The sequence below is a fragment of the Oncorhynchus masou genome, chromosome 17, assembly GCF_036934945.1.
Source record: "Oncorhynchus masou masou isolate Uvic2021 chromosome 17, UVic_Omas_1.1, whole genome shotgun sequence".
Classification (NCBI taxonomy): Eukaryota; Metazoa; Chordata; class Actinopteri; order Salmoniformes; family Salmonidae; genus Oncorhynchus; species Oncorhynchus masou.
Window position 1 is genome coordinate 12036356 of NC_088228.1, and position 26006 is coordinate 12062361.

General features: G+C 46.1%; 1 protein-coding gene across 2 annotated transcripts; it reads left to right on the forward strand.

Annotated features, from left to right (window-relative positions):
• Positions 1 to 169: 169 nt before the first annotated feature.
• LOC135558483 (heparan sulfate 2-O-sulfotransferase 1) lies at positions 170 to 24643 on the forward strand. 2 transcript variants are annotated; one of them, XM_064992313.1, is made up of 7 exons: positions 172 to 597; positions 17984 to 18228; positions 18608 to 18693; positions 21131 to 21269; positions 21482 to 21579; positions 21904 to 22061; positions 22520 to 24643. In XM_064992313.1, exons 1-7 carry the CDS (start codon positions 474 to 476, stop codon positions 22744 to 22746), a joined length of 1077 nt encoding a protein of 358 aa, XP_064848385.1. In that variant the 5' UTR covers positions 172 to 473; the 3' UTR covers positions 22747 to 24643. The 2 variants fall into 2 exon arrangements, with proteins under 2 accessions (XP_064848386.1, XP_064848385.1); XM_064992314.1 differs by lacking the exons at positions 21904 to 22061; positions 22520 to 24643 and adding an exon at positions 21792 to 21901 and having other exon boundaries at positions 170 to 597.
• Positions 24644 to 26006: the final 1363 nt, after the last annotated feature.

Sequence of the window (26006 nt, forward strand, 5' to 3'; positions counted from 1 at the left end):
ATGTGGACAGTGCCCCCCGTGGCCAAATTCAAGAACCGTTTAAAATGTGTCCAATCGCATTTTAACAGACTTGACTGTTGACGAATGAAAAGCCTATTCCGTTTAATGGATTGTTGGTTTCACCAATAGAGGGGTTGTAGTAATAAGTCCTCCGACGAAGGTAGGCGTGTTAAGTGAACTGAACGGGACAGCTCTACAGAGAAAGACTCGCCGAGACCGATGAACACAAACCCGCTTCTGTTGACACCCTTGGGGGAGAAATCTCAACATCAAGAATACGGCATTGAGGTTGCATGCAGTTCTCTTTAATGAGAGTATATTATAGTATGAAACATCATTTGGACCTGAGTGTGTTTCCTACTGCACAACCAGGGTTTTAACAGACCCTCGTTCGCTCTGTAATTGACAATTCCATTACCTTTTTATGTAGTATTTTCTAAACCTGGAATGACCTGTTCTTACTGGATTGTTTGATGGGGCTTCTAAGAATCATGATACCGCCCAAGTTTCAGCTTCTGGCGCTGTTGGCATTCGCAGTGGCCATGTTCTTCTTGGAGAACCAAATCCAGAAGCTGGAGGAGTCTCGGGGAAAGCTAGGTAAGACTGCGGTCAAGCTGTCCTTATTCATCATGCCGTAGTTAAATGTGTCCGTGAGATGCAGTAGGGGTTGAACCATTGCTGAACATCTTGTCAGCTTGGTTGCCAATTTGCGGTTGACTTGTGACGACATCATTCGCGCTCCCCTTGGGAAGTGACAAACTGGCATTTTGAGGACAACGTGCAACTCGGGAACATCAACTACATTTTCAGTCAGGTTTAGTAAACGATTTGACAAACCTATTGTATAATGAGTTTGCCCTCTTTTACCATATGGTTGACCAGATCATGTGTGAACAGCAAGTAGAACCTGTGGCACCATTATCCCTCCAGTGGGTTAATGATTAATAGTGTAGTGATTGGGGGGGGACAACTAGGCTTGAACCATCAACCCAGCAGTTTTAGAGCTGGCGCAGTACAGCTTTTTGCCATGGAGGAGGTCCAGACCTCTTGGTAAACGGATGTCATTACACTTTAAAATAAAAAGCAAACCTTGCATAATGCCTTTCAGGGCTGCATGGTTATCCCACCGCTGCCACCAAGATAGCAATTGAGAGTAAGACCATGTGGTTACAGCAGAAGGGCTCCACCTCCTATTTCATTAAGCTTCAGATACCTCTTTGCAGAACATGCAAGGATACAGCAATAGCTGTGTGGAGAGAGACTTAAAATTTGAATGATGGCCATTCCAAGGTGATTTCATGTAAACATGCACTACGTGGGAATTAGAAAAGTTCACTATTTCAGCCCATTCAATGTGCATTCTATGTATGCATTATTATTTTCAACAACCATTTGCATGGTGGAATTGATCGTTCCGAGAAATGTCCTTGCTGTAGTTTGCTGTGCCACAGAAACCTTTATTCATGTAAACATGAGTTCCAAAAGAATGTTTTCTAAACAACCGGCTCATTTCAACAAACTGTGATCAGAATTAATTATCATGGTGGTTCCGTAACAAATATTGGGAGGATATCTGAATGTTCTGGGTAGACATCAAAATCAACTGCTGAAACAACAGGGAATATCTAAATGCTTTTGGAGTGAAAAAACACAAGATGCTAAAACGAGACCTAAAGGGAACAGTCTTTTCCATTACAGCCTACTCAAAGAATTTTATTGACTTGACAATGCGTCTGAATGATGCCTAGAGAGGAAAAACGTCTCTGTAAACTGGAGCCATCAATTATATCCTGCATAGTCAAATAGCCTAGGTTTGAGGCAGGGCAACATGATGGACACCACTTGCTTTCCAACCAGGTGCTGATGCATTTATCCCATCTATATTGAGAAAACAAGCTGTATATTTATTAGCCACATTTTTGGGGGGAGGCACACTCCAATATTGCCCATTTCCATCTTATTTTCTTATCTGCTTGTTACTTCACTCAGACGCTGAATCACTTTTCCTACTAGAAGTCTCCAGCACAGAAGCCACTGTGATTTGCTTCCAGGCTAATTGTGAGTGGTTTGGTAGTCTCTGCATGGATTGAAATCACCCCATAACGATCCATGTGTCTTGTAGCTAGCTTCATCTGTGTTATCTGGTGACATACAGTGCATTCGGAAAGTATTCAGACCCCTTGACTTTTTCACACGTTGTTACGTTACAGCCTTACTCTAAAATTAAATTGTTGTTGTTTTTTTTATCCTTGTCAATCTACACACAATACTCCATAATGACAAAGCAAAACAGGTTTTTTGAATTTTTACAAATTTCTACAAAATTTAAATATCATATTTTATATACGTATTCGGACCCTTTAATCAGTACTTTGTTGAAACACCTTTGGCATCTTTCCCTCGATCCTGACTAGTCTCCCACGCCCTGCCTCTGAAAAACATCCCCAGAACATGATGCTGCCACCACCATGCTTCACCGTAGGGATGGTGCCTGGTTTCCTCCAGATGTGACGCTTGGTATTCAGGCCAAAGAGTTCAAACTTGGTTTCATCAGACCAGAGAATCTTGTTTCTCATGGTCTGAGAGTCCTTTAGGGGCCTTTTGGCAAACTCCACGCGGGCTGTCATGTGCCTTTTACTGAGGAGTGGCTTCTGTCTGGCCACTCTACCATAAAGGCCTGATTGGTGGAGTGCTGCAGAGATGGTTGTCCTGCTGGAAGGTTCTCCCATCTCCACAGAGGAATTCTGGAGCTCTGTCAGAGTGACCATCGCGTTCTTGGTCACCTCCCTGACCAAGGCCCTTCTCCCCGATTGCTCAGGTTGGCTGGGCAGCCAGCTCTTGAAGGAGTCTTGGTGGTTCCAAACTTCTTCCATTTAAGAATGATGGAGGCCACTGTGTTCTTGGGGACCTTCAATGCTGCAGACATGTTTTGGTACCCTTCCCCAAATCTGTTCCTCGACACAATCCTGGCTCTGAGCTCTCGGGACAATTCCTTCGACCTCATAACTTGGTTTATACTCTGACATGCACTGTCAACTGTGGGATCTTATGTGGACAGGTGTGTGTTGAGTCTCATAGCAAAGGGTCTGAATACTTATGTAAATTAGGTATCCGTTTTTTTCTTTTTATACATTTGCAAAAAATGTGTATACCTCTTTTTGCTTTGTCACTATGGAGTATTGTGTGAGTATATTGTTGAGGGACATTTTTTATTTAATCAATTTTAGAATAAGGCTGTAATGTAACCTGTGGAAAAGGGGAAGGGGTCTCAATACTTTCTGAATGCACTGTATTTCCTGTAGCGTCCTCTTATGCCAGCTAGGTACATTTTGTAGAAACGTCAAGTTTAACATTAGCACGTGGAGGTGGGGCTGACGGTGTGCTTTCCTCATTGGCCGTAACTCTAGATGGGAGTATATGCTGTACTTTCTAAGAGCAGTGTAAATTGAAGCGTTGTTTATAAACCTGTCACCTCATGGCCCATGTAACTAACTATGTATCTACATTTAACCACCACACCAGTCTCCACAACATTTGCATTTTAGTCATTTAGCAGACATTCTTATCCAGAACGACTTACAGGAGCAATTAGGGTTAAGTGCCTTGCTCAACGGCACAACAGATTTTTCAACTAGTCCGCCCAGGATTCCACCCAGCGACCTTTTGAGTTACTGGCCCAACACGCTTAACCGCCAGGCTACCTGCCGCTCCATGAGGAGCAATGAGCTAAGTAAGTTCCCACTCGCCGCGATGTTACCACAAGCGTTGTACCGGAGTGAAACATCCTAAGTGAGGTTTTGTCTTTTATTTCTTACACTGCTTTAATAATTCATGAAAGATGGGCCTTTTAATGCAAAGGAGAAAGGGTACTGTCCATGCATTGTGAATGTGTTTGGAGGGAGTGACACAATGATGTAGGAATTCCTTCTGCTCAACATTCATTAATTGCCTGCGCTGCGACTTCATAAAGAGTCAGACCTGAATTATTTTCCATTTCCATACTGGGCACCAACCTCCTTACTGCTGAGTGCCCTGGACAGGAATTTGCTCATGAAAAGATCTTGCCATCCACAGACTGACATCAAGTACTTTGAAAAGAGTTATACTATTTGATGTGATTGACAGTAGCTTTGAGCATGGCTTTGAAAAGTCCATATCAATGCAACGCTCGGAGGACCAGTATATCATCGCTGATGTGGTCAAGTTCCTAGTTCACATATTGGACGTTTGAATGCTTTCAATTATAATAATGAATCTGAACATTAAAAAGTCAAAATCCAAAATTTGATACACTAATCAAATCAAACTTTGTCACATGCACTGAATACAACAAGTGTAGACTTCACCGTGAAATGCTTACTTACAAGCCCTTAACCAACAGTGCAGTTCAAGAAGAGTTAAGAAAATATTTACCAAGTAGACTAAAATAAAATAAAAAGTAATAATAAAAAGTAACACAATAAGAATAACAATAATGAGGTTATATACAGGGGCCACCGGTACCGAGTCAGTGTGCGGGGGTACAGGTTAGTTGAGGTAATTTGTACATGTAGGTGGGGGTGAAGTAAATATGCATACATAATTAACAGCGAGTAGCAGCAGTGTACAAAAGGGAGGGGGGGGGGTCAATGTAAATTGTCCCGTGACGATTTTATTAATTGTTCAGCAGTCTTATGGCTTGGTGGTAGAAGCTGTTGAGGAGCCTCTTGGTCCTAGACTTGGCCCTCCGGTACTGCATGCCTTGCTTGCAGAGAGAACAGTCTATAACTTGGGTGACTGGAGTCTCTGACAATTTTATAGTCTTTCCTCTGACACCGCCTACTATATAGGTCCTGGATGGCAGTGATGTACTGGGCCGTTCGCACTTCCCTCTGTAGCGCCGTACGCTCAGATGCCGAGCAGTTGCCATAGCGGTGATGAAACCGGTCAGGATGCTCTCCATGGTGCAGCTGTAGAACCTTTTGAGGATCTGGGGACCCATGCCAAATCTTTTCAGCCTCCTGCGGGGGTAAAGATTTTGTCATGCCCTCTTTATGACTGTCTTGGTATGTTTGGACTGGAGGTCGACCGATTTAATTGGAATGGCCGATTTTAATTAAGGACGTTTTTTCAAGTTTTCATAATCGGCATTTTTGGACACCAATCATGGCCGGATTACATTGCACTCCACGAGGAGATTGTGTGGCAGGCTGACCACCTGATACGCGAGTGTAGCAAGGAGCCATGGTAAGTTGCTGGCTAGCATTAAACTTATCTTATTAAAAAAAATCAATCTTAACATAATCACTAGTTAATTACACATGGTTGATGATATTACTAGTTTATATGTAAAGCAGGACAAGCTAGTTAATCAAAATCAAATCAAATGTATTTATATAGCCCTTTGTACATCAGCTGATATCTCAAAGTGCTGTACAGAAACCCAGCCTAAAACCCCAAACAGCAAGCAATGCAGGTGTTGAAGCACGTTGGCTAGGAAAAACTCCAGAGAAAAGCCAAAACCTAGGAAGAAACCTAGAGAGGAACCAAACTATAAGGGGTGGCCAATCCTCTTCTGTCTGTGCCGGGTGGAGATAATAACAGAACATGGCCAAGATGTTCAAATGTTCATAAATGACCAGCATGGTCAAATAATAGTTCTGGGACAGGTAGCACGTCCGGTGAACAGGTGAGGATTCCATAGCTGCAGGCAGAACAGTTGAAACTGGAGCAGCAGCACGGCCAGGTGGACTGGGGACAGCAAGGAGTCATCATGCCAGGTAGTCCTGAGGCATGGTCCTAGGGCTCAGGTCCTTCAAGAGAGAATTAGAGAGAGCATATGTAAATTCACACAGGACAAGACAGGAGAAGTACTCCAGATATAACAAGCTTACCCTAGTCCCCCGACACAAACTACTGCAGCATAAATACTGGAGGCTGAGACAGGAGGGGTAAGGAGACACTGTGGCCCCATCCGATGATACCCCCGGACAGGGCCAAACAGGAAGGATATAACCCCACCCACTTTACCAAAACACAGCCCTCGCACCACTAGAGGGATATCTTCGACCACCAACTTACCATCCTGAGACAAGGCCGAGTATTGCCCACAAAGATCTCCGCCACGGCACAACCCATGGGGGGGCGCCAACCCAGACAGGAAGATCACATCAGTGATCCCACCAACTTGACTCCCTCTGATCAAACTCTTGCGTCACCAAGTTCACACCTCAGCCACCTCCTCACTTTCAACTCCTCCTCTTTCTTTCTCTCGCTCTCTCTTTTTCACCATTATCCGGAGCACTCCTTTTGACACCATGGAGCTGTTTTTAGCCTCCCCAGGGTTATTAAATGGAGTCATACACTGGCAGTCTGCTGGTATTCACTAAATAGTGGTTACTGTACATCTCTATGTGTCTCAGCACTCTGAAACATGCCATTTGAGTGCCTAATGGATTCGATACTACTGTGGAAACACAGGTGTCAGGAATGGATTTGGTGTGGGCAGAGTACTAATGGCCCTAAGCTCGAGCAGTTAGGGCCCTGATTGGTGTATTTATGGGCATTGGCTTGCACTTTAAAGAAGAATGTTTCCCCTTGAAGTTCTGTGCTACATTTCCGTGCACAGTTGCGGATGACTGACAGGCTAATCACGGTGCTATGAACTGTTTCGCACCCCGGAGTGTAATTGAGACCGCTCTCCTCGCGCCGCAGTGTTCCCTTGTCGGGTTTCCAAGGGGTTTGACGAACGATGCGGTCGGTGTGGTTAAGCATGCGTGAAAGCAGGTGGGTGACTTATCGCTTTTATAACAATGATCAACATCCCTCTGAGAGACCCAGCTGTAACAGAGCTTCTGTAGACGTATTGTAAGAACACAAAGCGTCATTATAACTGATAATCATGTTACTTTTCATCAGAGTCCTTCCTTTGCTAATCAATAATCATAAACAGCCTCTTTATCTGGAGCCTGGGATGCTACTGTAGTGCAAGATGATAATCCCCTGTGGCCAAACAGGCCTTTCCCAATTTCCAACTTACATCCAAATGCTATCTTCCTCTTCAAAGCTATGGGGGGAGGGGTGGGGTGTGGTGAGATTTAATTTTCATCTCAACACAGGAATATTTAAAACCCCTGGCTGCTCACATCATAAGCCTTAACAAAAGGAGGGGAGAGAAACATGCCTGAAGCATTTTAAAACCAATTTCATCAGAGAATAGAGGGATAAGGCAGTCTGGCTGAACTGTTCCGCTCCTCCTGTCTTGCATATAACTTCCATCTTGTATACAGCAGCTGAATAGAGCCTCACAGTGGAGGTGTCATAACCAGTAAAGGTGACTTTTATCAATATATTCGTCTCTATTTACTTTGATTCGAAAATGCTAATTTGCGTCAAAGTAGACATCATGCAAAACTACAAATCTCTGCAAGTTCCTGCACGTCATCTCGAGCTGACAGTTTTGCTAATAGGCATTGTGTCCATTTAAAACTTACACAAGACTGTTCACATAATTGTAATTTTAAAGAAATGTAGCCAATTTATTAATTACACATTTAGCTAACATTAGATAGTTAATCCAGAGATTCTTACCTTTGCCTCGATTCGGCAGTCACGTTGTCACATTCTGACCTTAGTTCTTTTGTTATGTCTTTGTTTGAGTATGGTCAGGGCGTGAGTTGGGTGGTTTGTCTATGATTTTCTATTTCTGTGTTTGACCTGGTATGGTTCTCAATCAGAGGCAGCTGTCAATCGTTGTCCCTGATTGAGAATCATACTTAGGTAGCCTGGTTTCACCTTTGAGTTGTGGGTGATTATTTTCTGTTATGTGTTTGTCACCTTTCAGAACTGTTTTGTTTTTCCTTTGTTATTTTGTTTAGGGTTCTCGGTTTAATAAATATATGATGAACACTTACCACGCTGCGCTTTGGTCCTCACCTCATTCCAACGACGATCGTGACAGAATCACCCACCACAACCGGACCAAGCAGCGTGGTACCCAGGAGCAGCGGGTTCAAGACTCCTGGACCTGGGAGGAGATCTTGGATGGCAAGGGACCCTGGGTACAGCCGGGAGAATATCGCCGCCCCAAGGCAGAGCTGGCGGCAGCAAAAGCCGAGAGGCGGTGGTATGAGGAGGGAGCACGGCAACGTGGCTGGGACGAGAGGCATCCCCAAAAATGTATTGGGGGGCACACGGGGAGTGTGGCTAAGTCAGGTAGGAGACCTGAGCCAACTCCCCGTGCTTACCGTGGAGAGAGGGGGACTGGGCAGGCACTGTGTTATGCCGTGAGGCACACGGTGTCCCCGGTGCGTGGGTATAGCCCGGTGCGCTACATAGCAGCGCCTCATCGGCCAGGGCTAGAGTGGGCATCGAGCCAGGGGCCATGAAGCCGGCTCAGCGCATCTGGTCTCCAGTGCGTCTCCTCGGGCCGGGGTACATGGCACCAGCCCTGCGCATGGTGTCCCCGGTTCGCCAGCACAGCCCAGTGCGGCCTATTCCACCTCGCCGCACTAGCCTGGCTATGGGGAGCATCCAGCCAGGTAGGGTTGTACAGGCTCGATGCTCGAGACCTCCAGTGCGCCTCCACAGTCTGGTCTATCCGGTGCCTCCTCCACACACCAGGCTGTCTCCGTCTCCTCCCTACAGGTGCTCCTGACTGCTCAGCGCTGCCAGAGTCTCCCGTCTGTCCTGAGCTGCCAGAGTCTCCCGTCTGTCCTGAGCTGCCAGAGTCTCCCGTCTGTCCTGAGCTGCCAGAGTCTCCCGTCTGTCCTGAGCTGCCAGAGTCTCCCGTCTGTCCTGAGCTGCCAGAGTCTCCCGTCCCTGAGCTGCCAGAGTCTCCCGTCTGTCCTGAGCTGTCTGTCTGAGCTGCCAGAGTCTCCCGTCTGTCCTGAGCTGCCAGAGTCTCCCGTCTGTCCTGAGCTGCCAGAGTCTCCCGTCTGTCCTGAGCTGCCAGAGTCTCCCGTCTGTCCTGAGCTGCCAGAGTCTCCCGTCTGTCCTGAGCTCCAGTCTCCCAGTCTGTCAGCCTTCACTCCGGAGCTGCCAGCTGCCAGAGTCTCCCGTCTGTCCTGTCCTCTCCCGTCTGTCCTGAGCTGCCAGAGTCTCCCGTCTGTCCTGAGCTGCCAGAGTCTCCCGTCTGTCCTGAGCTGCCAGAGTCTCCCGTCTGTCCTGAGCTGCCAGAGTCTCCCGTCTGTCCTGAGCTGCCAGAGTCTCCCGTCTGTCCTGAGCTGCCAGAGTCTCCCGTCTGTCCTGAGCTGCCAGAGCCGCCGGTCAGTCAGGAGCTGCCAGAGCCGTCCGTTACTCCGGTGCAGCCTTCACTCCGGAGCTGCCGGAGTCTCCCGCCTGTCCGGCGCTGCCAGAATCGCCCTTCACTCCAGAGCTGCCGGAGTCTCCCGCCTGTCCGGCGCTGCCGGAATCTCCCGTCCATTCGGGAGCCGTTGCTAGGGTCCCCAGTCCGAGGTTGGCGGCGAGGGTAGCCGCTCGAAAGAGGCCACGGAGGCATGTTAAGAGGCGGACAAAGGCAATGGTGGAGTGGGGTCCACGTCCCACCCAGACCCTCCCCTATAGGTTCAGGTTTTGCGGCCGGAGTCCGCACCTTTGGGGGGGGGGGGGGGTACTGTCACGTTCTGACCTTAGTTCCTTTGTTTTGTCTTTGTTTTAGTATGGTCAGGGCGTGAGTTGGGCTGGGCAGTCTATGTTCTTTTTTCTATCATATGGATTTCTGTGTTTGATCTGGTATGGTTCTCAATCAGAGGCAGCTGTCAGTCGTTGTCCCTGATTGACAACCATACTTAGGTAGCCTGGTTTCACCTTTGAGTTGTGGGTGATTATTTTTCAGTTTCAGTGTTTGCACCATTCGGGACTGTTTCGGTTTTCATTTTGATTCTCTTGTTCTTTTGAATTTTGTATTCATTTTCCATTAAATTACATTATGGATACATACCACGCTGCATTTTGGTCCTCCGATCCTTGCGACTACTCCTCAGAGGAGGAGTAAGAAGAAACCTGTTACCCTCGTCCAGATCATCATGGCATTTGTAGTTCTTTATGATAGCCACATTAGCAGATAATTAGCATTTCATTTTTGGGGGTAAATACAGACGAATATATTGATAAAAGTCACCTTGTCAAAACATCATGCCAGGGTAAGCCCACATGAAACACAGCCCTTATTTTAAGTGTTTCTAAAATCCCCTATGGGAAAAATGTACAGTGGGGAAAAGATTGGAAACATTTCCTGTTTGATCACTATGTTTTATGGTTATTATGACTCATACTGTGGTACTCTATCCTGGCTTGGCTTTCATCTGCTGTGGTACAGTGCATCTTGTACTATCAGCTCTGGGGGGGAACTGAAAGTTTCTCTGCTGCTGTGGCCCGCTCTCCTTGTCAGACTTTCTCTTCAGCATTGCATTGCACTGTGAGTGCTGGCAGTCTCGCACACAGTGTGCCGGGACACTGGGGAGTGGGGACAGCCTCTCACCACAGAGGTGGTATGTCACAAAGGCCAGTTGGAACACTTGAGATGTTCTTGTTCATGGATGATCTCAATCAATTCATTAACTGCTGCCATAGTTCATGTAGCCTGGTTAAACCAGACTGAACGCTGCGCTCTCCATTGTTCAGTCTGGTTTAACCAGGCTCTAGTTGTTGAGGAGTTGTATTGAGAACCGCTTTTGACCATAGAGGAACATTTTTGGTGTCCGTTTCCTTCCTCCTACTTGGTTGCTATGACAGCCGATGATGGATCTGATCTCACAATTGACACCGGAGTTCTCTGTTGGGCTTCCTCTGTGAAGCTTTGGGTCCTATTAATCTATTAGCCACTCCTCATCTGTCCTATAAATAGCTGCCCTCAGAATTGCCCGAACATTTGTGGAGTTTTCCCTGGACTCTTGCCTATGCATTATTAACACTTATGGGGAGAGAATCACATTTCTGTGTTGTACAATAACTAGCCTACACCTGCATTGTTATGTAAGCTGTTTATGTCTGTGATGTTATTTTTTAAACATTTGGACAGTAATACAGTTTCTCACGTGAACAGTTTGCCGTACCATTTCTTAAGTGGTGGTGGACATGGAGAAATGGCTGCTGTCTCTCTTCCTGTGATTCTGGAGAGATGGTGTTATTGACAGAACCTGATATTTCCCCCCCTATTTCAAGCAGTAGGCTAATTACCCTGCTTAGTCAAAGACAAGTCCTGCCAAGAGATCCAGACAAATCAATTGTCCACTCCACAGAGCAGCCCTTGCCAAGGCATAGACTTATTAGGCTGTAAAGCCTGCCTGCCATCTGTGTAAATTATCATCTCAAATAACTGCCAGTTTTTGATGGGTGGAACTGAAGCTGTCTTTTTTTCCCGATTATCGTATAAACTCACCTTGTCAGATAAAACGAGCTTTGATTGCAGAGAAAAATTGCAGGGTTAAGTTAACTATGATTATTACCTTTATGTTAGTGTTAAGGTGTCAGTGTCTGTGCTAAGCTTGCAGTGATACAGTTGCTTGGTACCATACTTAATGTATCCTGCTATTGACACTAACTACACCAGCATTTCTCATCCTTTTCTGTACCAGGGACTGGCAGTGTTTCCCCCATATTCATGCACACTGAAAAAAATATATAAATGCATCATGTAAAGTGTTAGTCCCATGTTTCATGAGCTGAAATAAAAAGATCCCAGAAATGTTCAATACGCACAATAAGCTTATGTCTGAAATTTTGTGCGCAAATGTGTTTACATCCCTGTTCGTGAGCATTTCTCCTTTGTCAAGATAATCCCTCCATTTGACAGGTGTAGCATATCAAGAAGCTGATTAAACTGCATGATCATTACACCAGTGCACCAATAAAAGGCCACTCTAAAATGTGCAGTTCTGTCACACAACACAATGCCACAGGTGTCTCAAGTTTTGAGGGGGTGCAATTGGCATGCTGCCTGCAGGAATGTCCACCAGAGCTGTTGCCAGAGAATGGAATGTTATTTTCTCCAGCATAAGCCATCTCCAATGTTATTTTAGAGAATTTGGCCACATGTCCAACCGGCCTCACAACTACAGACAATGTGTAACCACCCCAGCCCAGGACCTCCTGCGGGATCATCTGAGACCAGCCCCCCTGACAGCTGATGAAACTGTGGGTTTGCACAACCGAAGAATTTCCGCACGAACTATCAGAAACCGTCTCAGGGAAGCTCATCAAACTCCTGGTTTCAACTGTACCGGTCCGATGGCAGACAGTGTTTATGGTGACGTGTGGGCGAGCGAGTTGCTAATTTCAACGTTGTGAACAGAGTGCCCCATGGTAGCGGTGGGGTTTATGGAATGGGCAGGCAAAAGCTAAGGACAACAAACACATTTTCTTTTTATCAATGACAATTTGAATGGAAAGAGAAACCGTAACGAGATCCTGAGGCCCATTGTCATGCCATTTATCCGCCGCCATCACCTCATGTTTCAGCATGATAATGTCCCAAGGATCTGTACAGAAAATGTCCCAGTTCTTCCATGGCCTGCATGCTCACGGGACCCATTGACCATGTTTGGGATGCAATGGATTGACGTGTACGACGGCGTGTTCCAGTTCCCGTCAATATCCAGCAACTTCACGCAGCCATTGAAGAGGAGTCAGACAACATTCCACAGGCCACAATCAACATCCTGATCAACTCTATGCGAAGGAGATGTGTCGCGCTGCATGAGGCAAATGGTGGTCACACCAGATACTGACGGGTGTTCTGATCCACGCCCCTACATTTTGTTTATTAAGATTTCTGTGACCAACAGACGCATATCTGTATTCCCAGTCATGTGAAATCCATAGATTAGGGCCAAATGAATTTATTTTAATTGACTGATTTCCTTATATGAACTGTAACTCTTTTAAAAATGGTTGCATGTTGTGTTTTATATTTTTGTGTAGCATAAATTAACCCTAATCATTTTTGGGATGGTAAAAACTAAATACCAGATGTAAAGTATGTAGAAAATATAATGGAACAATATATATTTTTTATTAAGATCCTCTTTGAGAACTAACAATCACCACCAGACGAGAGAATCTACAATTCCCAAAATGCCACGGCATGGGGCCCACATTGTGATAAAAATCGATGTTTGAGTCACTCAGATAGCATAAGCCCGTGGTCGGCAACCTTTTCTGAGTCAAGATCACTTTCGCAGTCAAAAAGCAAGCAGAGATTTACCATTCAGATAAAAAAAAATACTAATAATAATTAAAAACCTGACTTAAAAAATGTAAGCCTATGCAACATGAATAAACTTAGTTGTCACAGCATATTGGCTTTGTGCTTAGCCTGCTAATATTGTTCTGCTAAGACCACATTATATTTCACAACGAGCTTTGATAACGGAATATATCAGTTGGTGTATCACTTGCGATGCACAGCTTTGCATAAATTTAAATTAATTAGCTTTTTTATTTGACTGGAATGATGGTACCTGCAGCTGATGGTCAGTCTCAGCGAAGGGAGGGAGAGGGCAGTAGAGGGTCTGCCTCTCCCTGTCCCCGTTCGCTCCTTTCCTCCAGTGAGACTGACCAGAGAGGGGACACCTTCCTTCCCCTGAAGGCAACTGGAATTGCACCACATTACTTCTACCTCAGGCACAAATTCATGTCGTTCCTTTGACTAAAGAAAGTGAAATATTCCTCAATATTAAAATACACATGACGGGCTGCGAATAACAAAAACACAAGCCGATCAATACACTTGGCTACTAATTATTTGCAGCTGCGGTGCAAGAAGAGGTAGTGAGAAGTGAGTGTTATGCTTTGTGAAAGTGTTGGAGAAAAAAAAGTGTTGACAGCGCTGAATAAAAACAAATAACTCATAAAAACAGCAGCTCTATGTTTTTTTCTTTGGCAGTTTCTCTCTGGTTTAAAAGTTGTGAAATCTCGTGCTCGTATCCAACTGTGGGTTCTTGGAAGCTATAGGCATGGTGATTTGGAGCCATCCGATTGGCCAGCGCAGTAGGCGCACTTGATTTAACTACAGCTCTCCTGGTCCGCCGGGTAGGTGGAGTTTGTCCCTTCAGACAAATGAAATGGTTATAAATGGGAACACTTTGCCTACCTGGCGCAGGGCTTCTGAATCAAGTGCACCTTCCAGCAAAAGTGCAAAGTCAAATAAAAAATCAAGGAGCCTTTATCGTTTGCTTTTCTACAGACATTTTGGTGATCGACTAGGAGTGCCTAGAAGATGGACCAGTCGATCGCTCGACCGGTTGGTGACCACTGGCATAAGCCATGGCAAAATGTGTAGAATTGCAGGAAATTTGCTTTTAAAACCCCAACATTTTGTCTCTTCAGCCTAGAGGGCTTCTAAAACCGTGCCATTGGTCAGGTCCACTTCCATGGGGCGTGACCAATGGCACTCTATTGTGATACTCGTATTGATGCTGTAATAAGGTTCTAGTCAGTCCCAATGAAGAACCTCCCTAAAAACAGACTGCAGAGGGCATGTTTTGTCTGCTGACAAGATTTTTGGTCTGGTTTCACTGACCATATAGGCTTGTGTTTTCTCCCATGAGGAAAATAGGCTACTTAACAAGATACCTTGCCTGTTAGAAATGGGCTGCTTCCACACACAGATTTATATTGGCATGTGGAAATAGAGCATGTGAGTGCTTAGTTATTCAGTTTCCACTGCACCTCTGTTGATGCCAGTGAAATATCTCCACTTGCTTGGGCTAAACTGTACTAACCATCCGAGTGTCGTTTCTCATTTTCTGCCTTGTGTCTTCACCGGGCTCGGCCCAGCCGTCTTTCTCCCAGCTGTCTACACCTTAGCCGCCAGGCTAGACGTGAATGAGAGCTTTCATGGGCCATGAATGCAGCAGTTGTCTCCAAGCCAGGAACCCCCCCCCCCCCCAGCTACGGTAATCTGTCCTAAAAAGAGCACTTAAGGAATTAAATTGTAACTCATGGTGCCTCCGTCATTTATTTGCAAACACTTCAAGATTGTGATGAGGTGTCTGTGTCATACATTAGTTTGAAACAGTAGTTCTGTACAGTCGTTGATGAAGCATTTAGTTGAACAGGCTCCTTTTGAATCCCCTGTTCCTGCAGCTGTGAAAGGCTAGCCCAAGGGTCTCTTGTACAATATGCTTGAAATTACTAATCACACACTCCTATTACCACCTGGCTGTGTTTGCACTCTGGTAAACAAATATTGCAGGTGCCACAGGCCACATCAAAGCTTACTGTATTTAAATAAATAAAAAATACCACTTCATATTTATTTTTTTCAGCAGCAACCTAGATCTCCTCCCTGTTGTACTCCATTGATTTTGCAATCCAGCGCTACTGAAGCAGAACCATACAAGGCTTCTAGCTCTCAGGCTCTCTATTACCCCTCAGCCTAGGCTTGTGCTCGAGAGGCTAACCCGCTCAGGGATGAAGAACTGCGGAGTATGATGGATGTATGAGCTGCCTGGAGAAAGGATCATCTTCTCCCCTGTTTTTATTATCCCATAAGATCGTATGAGACACCATAACACACGACAAACTGTCATATTCACGGATTTCCCGCCGAAGACGAATGATGATTGGAAATGGGCAATTCTAATCTAGCGTGAAATTGTTTTAGTAAATATTGCTATCTCGGGTGGCGTTCTAGAATATGTATTCTGAACAATGAGCATCGGCTTAGTTGTTGTAGTGTTTAAAGACTGTGTTGCCAGTTCCACCATAGGTCATAATTAGCTGGAAATGGCGAGGGGGGAACCAACGGAAATAGTGACTGAATGGAAGCACACTGTGTGGCCAGAGTGATTCATCAATACAGAGCGGGTCTTTGTCCACTAATTAAATGACCTCAGACTCGACCATTAGCTTAAGTGTGTGTGTGTGTGGCGCCCTCTGCTTGGACACAGTGGGGTTTTAACTAAGCTTGTTCAACACAATGGACTACAATAAAATCTACCTCCCTGTTAATTGTTGGCACTGAACACAATGCCCTGAACTAGTGGCTTGGGACCTGTTTAAGTTCAGCTCATTATGTTTTAGGGCTAGGGAGTGCTGATTCTGATTCAGTTGTTACAGACCGTGACTACTGTCTCCAATGTTAGGACGCTCTGTGGGAATACGCTAAGGTCTAGGCCTAGAGATCTGGACTTCACATAAGGCTGCGTTCAGACAGGCAGCCCAATTTTTTTGGATCATTTTCGGAGCTGATCTGATTGAACAAAATACCAATTGGTGAAAAAAAATCTGAATTTGGCTGGCTGTCTAAACGCAGCCTTAGCATCTGAGTGGGAGTGCTGATCTAGGAACAGGTTTCCAACTGTCCATAAAATCTAATTCATTATGATCTAAAAGGTGAAACCGATCCTAGATCAACACTCGTACTGATATGAAAATGATAACTGCTCTTTGATGGCTTTGTGCTTTAGGTGACGTGTGGATAGATGTCTCTCCTATTTATCTATGTTCATCATGACGACAGACGACCATAGACTGCCACCTGTCACAGCCCAGTATCATGGCTAGCACCAGTTGCTAGCACGGTTGGTTAGCGCCAGCTTTGATCAGTGGGACATTAGCAGCTGCCTGGGAGGGTGTAAAAAGGAAGGGGGGGGTGTATGTGGGGATGGCAAAGGGGGTTTGGGGGTTGGGAGTGCAGTGTGATCACAGATGACACCTTATTCTCTGTACCAGCTGCTGGCTCGGCTCGGCATGACCTGGCATGGCCTGGCATTCCCATAAGTATTAGATGCTGGAGTGTTCAGATCTGAGCCAATGTCACCACTAGTCAATCTGAGACTGATTTAGACCTGGGATAGGAAAGCCAAACGGAAATGGCTCAGGCCTACAGCGTTGTCTGTTTATTCACAGTTAGTCACATACATTTCTATCTGATACAGCTACTGTAAGGTCAGCAGGTAGCCTAGTGTTTAAGAGCTTTGGGCCAGTAACCTAAAGGTCGCTGGTTCGAATCCCCAAGTCGTTTAGGTGAAAAATCTGTCAATGTGACCTTGAGCAAGGCACTTAACCCAAATTGCCCCTGTAAGTCGCTAAATGACTCAATTCTAAATGATATATAGAGAGGACATGGTTCTTTATTCCCATTCCCAGAAAGAGGAGAGTATTTAGGCCATGCATACTCAGATACATCTGTTAAGTTACACAGAGGTGAGATATAACAGGGACAGACTCCAGGCTGTGGTGTGATACAAAGGACTCCACCTCCAAAAACCACAAGAAAGTGGAGTCCGACACCCACCATCTCCGATTTGTTCTGAAATATTTTCTGTAGTTAGAAACATAAGATTAGCATTCCTGAAATTTTATTTTCTTGAAAGATTATTTGATCACTGAGGAACTAAGCTAATTGATTGCAACCAAATTGACCATTCCCCCCCCCCCCCCGAGCAATTTGAGCTCTTGGCAATGGGCTTCAGCCCCTACCCATTTGAGTGACTGCTAGCAAGATGCAGACACTGTAGCAAGAGAGGGAGCAATAATGTGGTTGGGGACCACTTTTGGCTCGTGAGCTCTACTTTTAAAACTACTGGCTAAAAAGTATTCAAAAGTACCGGAGAATCTGTTTAACGGTGAGTAAGACATGAGGGATTTATGGTCAAACCCCACACTGAGCGCACCCCAAAGGCCAGTACACAGTGTCACTTCACTCTGTTTGACAGGTATAATGAAGCTTTGGAATATTATTCATACAATGTAATGTATTCTCAGTGAATTTGGTGATTGTTTATTTTTTTCTGTTCTTTATATTATGTTCAGAAGTCTGGTAAAAGGATAGTTTGCCTAAGTTACAAGTGCATCCCATTTTATAGATATAAAGTGGCCTATTTACAGTATATACCCAAGATATGTCTCTTTTTTTTGCCACTGTGCTGTATTGGCGTAGTTGAGCCTGAGACAATGGAAGCGGTAAGGCCACTGTTAGCACACTGTTGCTAACAGAATATAGGTCCTCATGTGGGTGAACTATCCCTTTAACTCTTCCTCCTCTTCCTCTGTACAGAGCGGGCCATCGCGAGGCACGAGGTGCGTGAGATCGAGCAGCGGCACACACAGGATGGCCTACGGGAGCGGGTGGCCCCCTCGGTGGCCGACAGCGAGGATGTGGTGGTTATCTACAACCGCGTGCCCAAGACGGCCAGTACCTCCTTCACCAACATCGCCTACGACCTGTGTGGCAAGAACCGTTACCACGTGCTGCACATCAACACCACCAAGAACAACCCGGTCATGTCCATGCAGGACCAGGTGAGAGGGTGAGGCCAGAGGCAAACCTCAACGGTCAATGGCACTCGTAGCTGATTAGAGAAAATGTTGCACACAGTGGAGGCTGGTGGGTGGAGAAATTGTAGGACAGGCTCATTGAAATGGCTGGAATGGAATGAATATAAAGATATCAAACAATGGGTTTCTTCCATTCCAGCCATTAAAATGAGCCAGTCCTCTGTTTTAATGTCACACCAGCCTTCACTGATCGCACACTAATGTGGCAATGTTTGACCTCTGTGGAAGAGGGCGAGAGACAGGGAGAGATAGCAAGTGGGAGGGGGGAAAGTGGGAGGGTGATATTGAAGAAGCGATTGCATTGGCACATATCATGTATCAATTGTCTTGTCTATCTGCTCAGGTGCGGTTTGTGAAAAACGTGACAGAGTGGAGGGAGATGAAGCCGGCGTTCTACCACGGTCACGTTTCTTTCCTGGACTTTACAAAGTGAGTGCCCCCTCTCCACTGCAGACCACATCTTAACAGATAGACTTTTGCTGCTGTCTCCCCCTTGTGGTCTTATAGAATACTACATTAATACAACATTAGAGTGCAACATTCAGAACAGATAGAATGCAACTCTCTATAGAATGGATATGTCTTTAAATCATGTGAAAATGAACCTGTCATGGCAGGTTGAAGCTTTACATCTGCCACACTGCCCTATTGAACAGGGCCCAGATTCACATATTGAACAGGGCCCAGATTCACATCTTGATATAATGTCATTAAAGGATCTCTCTAGGTTAAATCAAATGTACTGTATTCTTATCTCTCTCTTTTGATCCAGGTCCTATTGAACAGGCCCCAGATTAACATCTTGTCTATTCATAGATCATCTTAGATTTAATGACACTTGATCTTTGTGATATGCATAACGTGCTGGTGGCGCATCGTAACGTGTGGCTGGCGCATCGTAACGTGTGGCTGGCGCATCGTAACGTGTGGCTGGCGCATCGTAACGTGCTGGTGGCGCATCGTAACGTGCTGGCTGGCGCATCGTAACGTGTGGCTGGCGCATCGTAACGTGTGGCTGGCGCATCGTAACGTGTGGCTGGCGCATCGTAACGTGTGGCTGGCGCATCGTAACGTGCTGGTGGCGCATCGTAACGTGTGGCTGGCGCATCGTAACGTGTGGCTGGCGCATCGTAACGTGTGGCTGGCGCATCGTAACGTGTGGCTGGCGCGCATGTGGCTGTAACGTGCTGGTGGGCTGGCGCATCGTAACGTGTGGCTGGCGCATGCCGCATTGTGTGGCTGGCGTGTGGCTGGCGCATCGCATCGTAACGTGCTGGTGGCGCATCGTAACGTGTGGCTGGCGCATCGTAACGTGTGGCTGGCGCATCGTAACGTGCTGGTGGCGCATCGGCTGGCGAACGGCGCGCTGTGGCTGGCGGCGATCGTAACGTGCTGGTGGCGCGTGCTGGTGGCGTGCTGGTGGCGCGCGTAAAGTGTGGCTGGCGCATCGTAACGGTGGCGCATCATCGTGCTGGTGGCGATCGTATCGTGTAACGCATGCGGCTGGTGGCGCATCAACGCTGGCGCATCGCGTCGTGTGGCTGGCGCATCGTAACGTGCTGGTGGCGCATCGTAACGTGCTGGTGGCGCGTGTGGCTCGTAACGTGTGGCTGGCGCGTAACGTGTGGCTGGCGATCGTGCGTGTGGCTGGCGCATCGTAACGTGTGGCTGGCGCATCTTAACGTGGTGGCGCATGGTGGGCGCATCGTAACGTGCGGCTGGCGCATCGTAACGTGTGGCTGGCGCATCGTAACGTGCTGGTGGCGCATCGTAACGTGTGGCTGACGCGTATGTGGCGGCGCATCGTAACGTGTGGCTGGCGCATCGTAACGGCTGGCGCGTGGCTGGCGCGCATCGTAACGTGGCTGGTGGCGCATCGTAACGTGGCTGGCGGCTGGCGGCGATCGTAACGTGTGGCTGGCGGCGCTCGGTGGCGCATCGTGCTGGTGGCGCGCATCGTAACGTGTGGCTGGCGCTGGTGGCGCATCGTAACGTGCTGGTGGCGCATCGTAACGTGCTGGTGGCGCATCGTAACGTGCTGGTGGCGCATCGTAACGTGTGGCTGGCGCATCGTAACGTGCTGGGCTGGCGGTGGCGCGCTCGTAACGTGCTGGTGGCGCATCGTAACGTGTGGCTGGCGCATCGTGCTGGTGGCGTGCTGGTGGCGCATCGGCTGGCGCGTAACGTGCTGGTGGCGGCGATCGTCGTAACGTGCTGGTGGCGCATCGTAACGTGCTGGTGGCGCATCGTAACGTAACGTGCTGGTGGCGCATCGTAACGTGCGGGTGGCGCATCGTAACGTGTGGCTGGCGCATCGTAACGTGTGGCTGGCGCATCGTAACGTGCTGGTGGCGCATCGTAACGCGCTGGTGACGCATCGTAACGCGCTGGTGGCGCATCGTAACGTAACGTGCTGGTGGCGCATCGTAACGTGCGGGTGGCGCATCGTAACGTGCGGCTGGCGCATCGTAACGTGCGGGTGGCGCATCGTAACGTCGAGCGGCTGGCGCATCGTAACGTGGTGGCTGGCGGTGGCGATCGTGGCGCAACGTGCTGGTGGCGCATCGTAACGTGCGGGCATCGTAACGTTGGTGGCGCATCGTAACGTGTGGCTGGCGGTGGCGCGCTATCGTAACGTGCTGGTGGCGGCGCATCGTAACGTGCTGGTGGCGCATCGTAACGTGTGGCTGGCGCATCGTAACGTGCTGGTGGCGCATCGTAACGTGCTGGTGGCGCATCGTAACGTGCTGGTGGCGCATCGTAACGTGCTGGTGGCGCATCGTAACGTGTGGCTGGCGCATCGTAACGTGCTGGTGGCATTTCATTATACCATCTATTCTTACACTCTTTCTCTGTTTTGACACAGGTTTGGAGTAAAGAAGAAGCCCGTCTACATCAATGTGATCCGCGACCCCATCGAGCGCCTGGTGTCCTACTACTACTTCCTGCGTTTTGGGGACGACTACCGGCCCGGCCTGCGGCGCCGGAAACAGGGGGATAAGAAGGTCAGTCTGCAATCCTCCTGATTATTTTGTACCAACTAGTGTATCATTGATTAACACTGTAAAATATTGTTAAAATTATGCCTACGCTAAAGCTACAATCTGGGAGAGAGAAAAAAAATCCTGCAAACTATTATTATATATACAATGTATTTGAACAGTAGAACACGCTTCCATAGGCAATTCTGTCTTTGATTGTCATTGATGTGTTTCAGACCTTTGATGAGTGTGTGTCGGCGGGAGGCTCAGACTGCGCCCCGGAAAAGCTGTGGCTGCAGATCCCCTTCTTCTGTGGTCACTACTCTGAGTGCTGGTATGTACCCCTCCTTACGTTTCATCCACAACATGCATTCTTAACCTATAACCCCATTACACACTTCTTAATGGGCTGATATATGAACAGTAGAACACCAAACATGAACCCCTTTAAAATATAACTTACATGCTATATTGCATATCTTTCTTTTCTAAAGGCGTTTATTTGCTTTTTCTCTGTTGTGATATGTATCATTCTCTTCTCTCTAGCTCATCTGTTGAGAATGCGAGACGAGCCTATTTTGCTCGATGTACAGGTGATGAAAAAATAACTTTATAAATGCATTTAATTGATAACATGATTGATTGACATCTCTTGTAGGAACGTGGGCAGTCACTGGGCCCTGGAGCAGGCCAAGTATAACCTGGTCAATGAGTACCTGCTGGTGGGGGTGACCGAGGAGCTGGAGGACTTTGTTATGATGCTGGAGGCGGCGCTGCCACGCTTCTTCAGGGGCGCCACAGAGCTCTACAGAACAGGTACTGTACCAGAGACGCCACCATGCCTCTTGAGATGACCTTTGACATTGACTTTATTCATTACTTTGTCAACTAAGCAGAAATTGATTTCTTTGTTTTCTGTCTTTTTAAAGCTTTTAAAAAAAAGAAGTTATAGTGTCAGCATACTCCAATAGATTAATATGTATTTTGAGTCTTTGTAAATCGTATGTGGAATGATTACGTACCTATTTCTAAACGTGCACTTAGCTGTACCTTTGCACATGAGAGGTGATTTGCTGTGCAAACAAAACAACATTTTCCCTTCTTATTCCCCTGAGCAATTCTCACCTTTTTAACAGCTCTAAAAAATAAATATGCAAGTGCCTCTACATTTATTACATTATATATTTTTTTATATAAATATACCATTTTTAACTAAACAAAAATCCAAGGGCCACCTGGATTGGTAGTGATGCCATATGCCCCTTCCCCCACAGGGAAGAAATCCCATCTGAGAAAGACGAGTGAGAAGAAGCCGCCGACCAAGGAGTCCATCGCCAAGCTGCAGCAGTCGGCCATCTGGAAGATGGAGAACGACTTCTACGAGTTTGCCCTGGAGCAGTTCCAGTTTGTCCGGGCTCACGCCGTCCGGGAGAAGGACGGGGAACTCTACCTGCTGGCCCAGAACTTCTTCTACGAGAAGATCTACCCCAAAACTAACTAACTAATGCACATGGAAGATGGACCATTCATCTAGGCTTCATCCTGTAGTCACATACACTGGACAGAGGAGAAGAGGAAGGCTAATATAATCAGTGGGTCTGTGGAACTGTCTGTGTTGGACGTTAGTCAGCAGTTTCTGAATGTCGCCCACTTAACTAACTGACTCCTCCTCCTCGTCTCCATAGTAGCCGACAGAACTAGGAAGTGGCCTCTTCATGGTGCGAGATCATGCCAATAGGTCATGTTCCCACCAGCATCCCAGGTCCAGGACTCCCTTTATACTTCCAGGTGAAAGGTCACAGGAGTGGTATGCTCGACGGACTCATGACAGGAGACAAGTCTACTTGGCAGCTGCCCATGTTCTCTTTCTTCTGATCACATGATTTATATTTTCCGTCCAGGGGGAGGGGTTTTATTGGCCGTGTTCTGTTTGGTTTGGTTTTTGTGGTTTATTCTACTTTACTATCATCGTCTATGGGAACATTGTCGACCCAGTTTTATACGTTAAGAGGGTGTAATTTTTTATGTTGTAACCCTCCCACTAATAACTTAAAAGTTGACTACTATGTTATCTTGGAGTTTACCTATATGAACTGCAGACATGTTTCCAAAATCTAAATCCTGTGACCTCCATAGACTTGAGTGACAGATGCACCCTGTTCAGGACTGTGGTACTACTATTCAGTGTTTGATACTATATTATACTTATTTAGTTGTTTTCTGACTCTTTCACCCGGTTGGAATATTGCTAGGAGGAATGTGAAGTGTTTGCACATGATTTAATTAAACTATAGAAGAAGACAGACAACCGACCATTTAGCTGCTGTACATAATACTAATTTCAATCTGGATCAAACAGTTATTCTATATTAAGAGGACTTACTATTATTACCTTATTTCAGCTCTGGTATAACACATTTAGTTAATGAGCCATTTATAGATTTTTCTCTCGACTTTTGTTATTTTCTCTATATTGGCAAGAGACCATTTAATTTTTGTGCTTTTACTGTCATAACCCAAAGATCTCCCAAATCTGTTGTTTTGCTGCTTTAAACTCATGAACTTGCTGAATTTCTTGACACGATATTTGATGACTGAATTTAGATGTTATTTTGCTATTCCCCTTAGGATCATAACTTGCAACCCATTTTCATTAAATTTGTATGGTTATTAAGTAAGACTATAACCTAACCTAACCCATGCGTGCACTGCTAACTGCTGACACTGCTAATGCCAATTTCGGTTAATCTATTGATGGCCTGCTAATACAGAAACTGATCAGATCATCTCTGTGACTCAGCCCAGCAACAGTGACTGCAGTGCTGGAACACTAGAACAGCCTACAACAGTGTTGTGAAGAAGTGACTTTCCCAACCAGTCAGGCCCCATCCCAGACGTTGAGGCAGCAGAAGTACTAAAAGCAAAGGGATTTTGTTCACAGGGGACTATAAAAGAGAGGTCGACTCCCCGAGGTGAGTTGTAATGTTGGCACGGTAGGCAGGCAGTAAAAACCAAACATTGAGATCATGTCAGACACATTGCTTGTGTTCTCATGTCATTAAAGAGGCACTTCACATGTGACATCAGGAGTCATTTTCTTCTTCTTTTGTTTTACCACAACGCTGTTACTGTACGGTGCTAGAGGTGCTAGAGGTAATGAATATTTGAGGTTCAAAAGTAGTGAAGCGTCCCTTTTTAAGGTCTGTTAAACAGAATGTATTGTAGTTTTTGTTACATGGCATATTGTGTATTCCTCCCTAGACACCCCAAAACATTCTCTCCCTCTCTCTGTTGCAGATTTATCTGCTGGAATGTCAACCTTACAATGTTTCTGTTATTCTGTCATGTTTTTATTGTTATATATATATCACACACACACATTTAAAAACTGAAATGCCCATGACTGAGTGCTTTTAATGTCATTCTTCATTAGTACATTGATTGATGAAAATGTTAAAGGCTACTGCTCTTGCTGCATACTGTAGAGGGAGCTCATTCGCTATCGTGTCTTCACTCTGCCTGGAGTGAAGACATCTACGGGAGACATTATCCAGTCCATGGTGATGTGGTATGTGTGATGGAAACAGCAAATTAACACTTGGATACTGTACGTTTAAAGAGATGAATCAGGCTAGGTGCTCCCCCCCCCAGCTATTCAAAATAGCTTTAGCCTCAAATCAAATCTTTGTTCCATAGGTTGAGGTCATGACTGCACCACTGCAACACTTGTTTTGTTAGTGTAGACCAGATCCAACCCTCCCTATACCATCACTGGCAACTGCCAATAGTGTTATGAGGTATGCATGCAATTGTGTATGTACAGTGCTGTGAAAAAGTATGTCTTTGATATATTTGGCCATATGGATAGTTCATGTTAATTTCAAACTAATAGAGTTAACCTAATTGAACATTTTAACAGTGACAAATAACACTTTGCAATTCAAATAAACAGAAATCCAATTTTCCTTGTGTGGAACAAGTTAGTACACCCCTACATGTATCATCACATGAAATGGCTCAAATTAGAACCCGGTGCACCATGATTAGAACCCCATCAGAGTAACTTGGAGGGTACATAAAGATCAGAAACGTGGTCTGGTGTGGTCTTAACCATACAGATATGTGATAGACTTGTCTAATTAAATAAATAATAAATAGGCCAAGATCAAAAGAGCTCTCTGAGGCCCTCCGAAGAAAGATTGTTGATGACTAGAGTCTGGGAGGAGTTACAAAGCCTGTTCCAAGCAATTTGAAGTCAATCATTCCACTGTCCGACAGATCATCTACAAATGGAGAAAATTCCAGACCACTGGCAATCTATCCAGGACAGGCCGTCCCACCAAATTCAGCCCAAGAGCCGACCGAAAGATGCTCAAAGAAGTCTCTAAGAACGCCAGGGCAACATCAAGGGATCTACAGGCATCTTGTAACAATCAATGTCGAAGTGCATGAGTCAACTGTCAGAAAGAGACTGCACAAACTTGGCCTACATGGGAGGTCAGGAAGGAAGAAGCCTCGGCTTTAAAAAAAATGATATAAATGGACGACTGAAGTTTACCAGACAGCACCTGGGTGAAGAACAAGACTACTGGAACAATGTGCTCTGGACAGACAAGTCAATGGTGGAGTTGTTTGGGCGCAATTCCAGGCGAAAACAAAACACTGCCTTTGAACAGAAGAACCTTATACCAACCATAAAGCATGGTGGAGGGGGCATTATGGTTTAGGGCTGCTTTGCTGCTTCAGGGCCTGGCCAACTTG